Source organism: Diaphorina citri, unplaced genomic scaffold (assembly GCF_000475195.1).
Source record: "Diaphorina citri unplaced genomic scaffold, Diaci psyllid genome assembly version 1.1 scaffold24776, whole genome shotgun sequence".
Lineage (NCBI taxonomy): Eukaryota > Metazoa > Arthropoda > Insecta > Hemiptera > Psyllidae > Diaphorina > Diaphorina citri.
Window position 1 is genome coordinate 8400 of NW_007402117.1, and position 2370 is coordinate 10769.

A 2370-nucleotide genomic window follows, 5' to 3' on the forward strand; every position below is an offset into this window, starting at 1 on the left:
ACCTGCCTGCTCTCAGGACAAGTAAAGTTGCACCTTCTCTCAATCCACTGGCTGGAGCGATTAAGACACATAAGTGGCTTATTAGAATTCCGCAGTCTAGTCAAACCTCAATAATCAGGAGGCAATAGGCTCAGCCCACGTACCGTGGACATACCACTCTGCTGTCAGAGAGAGAGACGTGACTTAACATAGTTATGATTACTAGCTACTGTCGTAGTGGGAGAGGAATTCAAACAATCACTCTGTTAGTCTGAAAAGGACCCCTACATCATGTGTTAAGCAGAGATATCATATCACTAACTAGGACTGAAATCATCATCTTCTTGACTAACTCAACTAGGGGTATTGTACCCTTAGTTCATTTTCAATAGAGCACTTAGTTGGAATGACTGCAAGTCCCAAACTCATACGTCTGACAAGCGTCTGTCAGACCGTTGAACGAGTGAGGCGGAACAAAACTCAGAACGGAAATTGCTCCAGTAGCAATCGACCAGACGTAGAGACGGCATTGTTCCACGCACAGTCACGTACCCCGCGAATGTATGACAACTTTTAGATCTGTACTTATTTTCCCTTTAGAAAGCGCCACTAAAAATTAAAAATTGGTATTAAAATTTTCCAGTGTAGGTTACTGAACAGTTGGCATTGGACGATTTACAATAAAAAGTGCATGAACAAATTTGGGAGACCCCTGTATTTTTTACGTGTGAAGTGACCATCGTTCAAATATGTTACAGCGAAATATCTCCTTTTAATGACTACGGACTCCCCGAAAATAATCTCCTTTTTCATGTGGACTACGGACTACCCCGAAGATTTTTTTATTTTTTTTTTGATCTGCTCTGTGATGTCTGGGGAAGAAAATTTAAGAAGGAAACTTTTTGAAAGGAAATATACATACATATTGTCAAAATAGCATTTTTTATTACATACATATTTCCTTTTTATTTACATAATATTACATACCTAACTACATTTTATTTATTATTCATTTTATATCATTATCATGTTTGCTTCTCTTGAGCCTTCCTCATTTGATTCAACACAGCTTCTTCATAATCTATATCATTTGTGTTTTTCTTGGAACTATGAACCAGAGTTCTGTCAGAACTGGCAAATATGTTACTAGACACATTTGCACTAGGAAACAAGCCACTAGGAAATACATTTCTAGGTTTGCTTGAACTAGAAAATATGTTGCTAGATTTATCTGCACTAGGAAATAAATTGCTAGATTTATCTGCTATAGGAAATAAATGGCTAGATTTATCTGCTGTAGGAAATAAATTACTAGATTTATCAGCACTGGGAAATATGTTGCTTGATTTGTTAGCACTAGGAAATAAATTTGGTGTACTATCACTATCAGATCCATTACTAGACTCTACATTTTTGCTATCTGAGTCCCTTGGTCCACTGAAATCAATATTGCTAAACACAGGATTTTTAGGCTGCTTTCTAGATTCCTCTCTCTCCACATCTGGATTTAAATAATTCAATGTTAAAGGACAATTTGGTAGTCCCAATTCATACAGCTTAGCCCTGCGAGCAGAATCTGCATGTTCAAATTCCAACAAAGCTGACCCTCGTTTCTTGGGTGAAATTACCAGGATGTTGATCTTGCCATATTTAGAAAAGATCTTGGTCAAACTTTCTCTGGTATAGACATCTGTGTCTGTTGAGCTAGATTTCCAACGGATGCGTAGGCGGTAGTTTTCTGGATTCAATTTGGCATTGAGCTCACTCAGTTCTTTGGCTGCGTTCAATTCTTCAGTCATCAGTTTGATTTCTTCTTGTAACCGTATAGAACCTGGAACATGACAATAGTGAATAAAAATATTATAAATTTATAAATGTTATATAAACCTACATGAACAGAAATGCTGTAAAATTTATTGTGAAGTCTCTCTTCATTTTAGTTTTCTTATTTAATAAAATGTACCAATGTCTACACTTGATCTGGCTGAATTTGAACTTGTTTTTTTGGTTAACTTACCTTCAAATATTGTTTAAAATTCTGTGATATTAAATCATATTGTAAGCTTATCTATCATCTTCTTGAGCAATGGCCCTGGTAGGATATAAGCCGGTTAATTTACCTTCAAAAAAATATTGTTTAAAATTCTGTGATATTAAATCATATTGTAAGCTTATCTATCATCTTCTTGAGCAATGGCCCTGGTAGGATATAAGTCAAAAATTAATCCTGAACACATAAAGTACTGGTTTGAGAGGATACTTACCTTCTTTCCTTAGTCTATCAATCTCCTGTTGAAGGATCTCTTCTTCTGACTTATTCACTTTGTATCCTTTGTATCTTTCATTCTCTGCTTCTTTTTCTCGTCTCTCTAAATCTTCCTTGAACTTCTT

General features: G+C 35.8%; 1 protein-coding gene across 1 annotated transcript; it reads right to left on the reverse strand.

The window, feature by feature from the left end:
* Window positions 1–902: 902 nt before the first annotated feature.
* On the reverse strand, window positions 903–2364 carry LOC103523498. The gene is made up of 2 exons (XM_008488538.2): window positions 2244–2364; window positions 903–1810 (listed from the first exon to the last, which is right to left on the reverse strand). The coding sequence occupies exon 2, from the start codon at window positions 1776–1778 to the stop codon at window positions 1005–1007; it is 774 nt and encodes a 257-aa protein (XP_008486760.1). The 5' UTR covers window positions 1779–1810; window positions 2244–2364; the 3' UTR covers window positions 903–1004.
* Between the last annotated feature and the right edge of the window lie 6 nt (window positions 2365–2370).

Coding starts and splice junctions, on each gene's coding strand:
- LOC103523498 (XM_008488538.2), bottom strand. CDS start 1,778: ATGACTGAAGAATTGAACGCAGCCAAAGAACTGAGTGAGCTCAATGCC.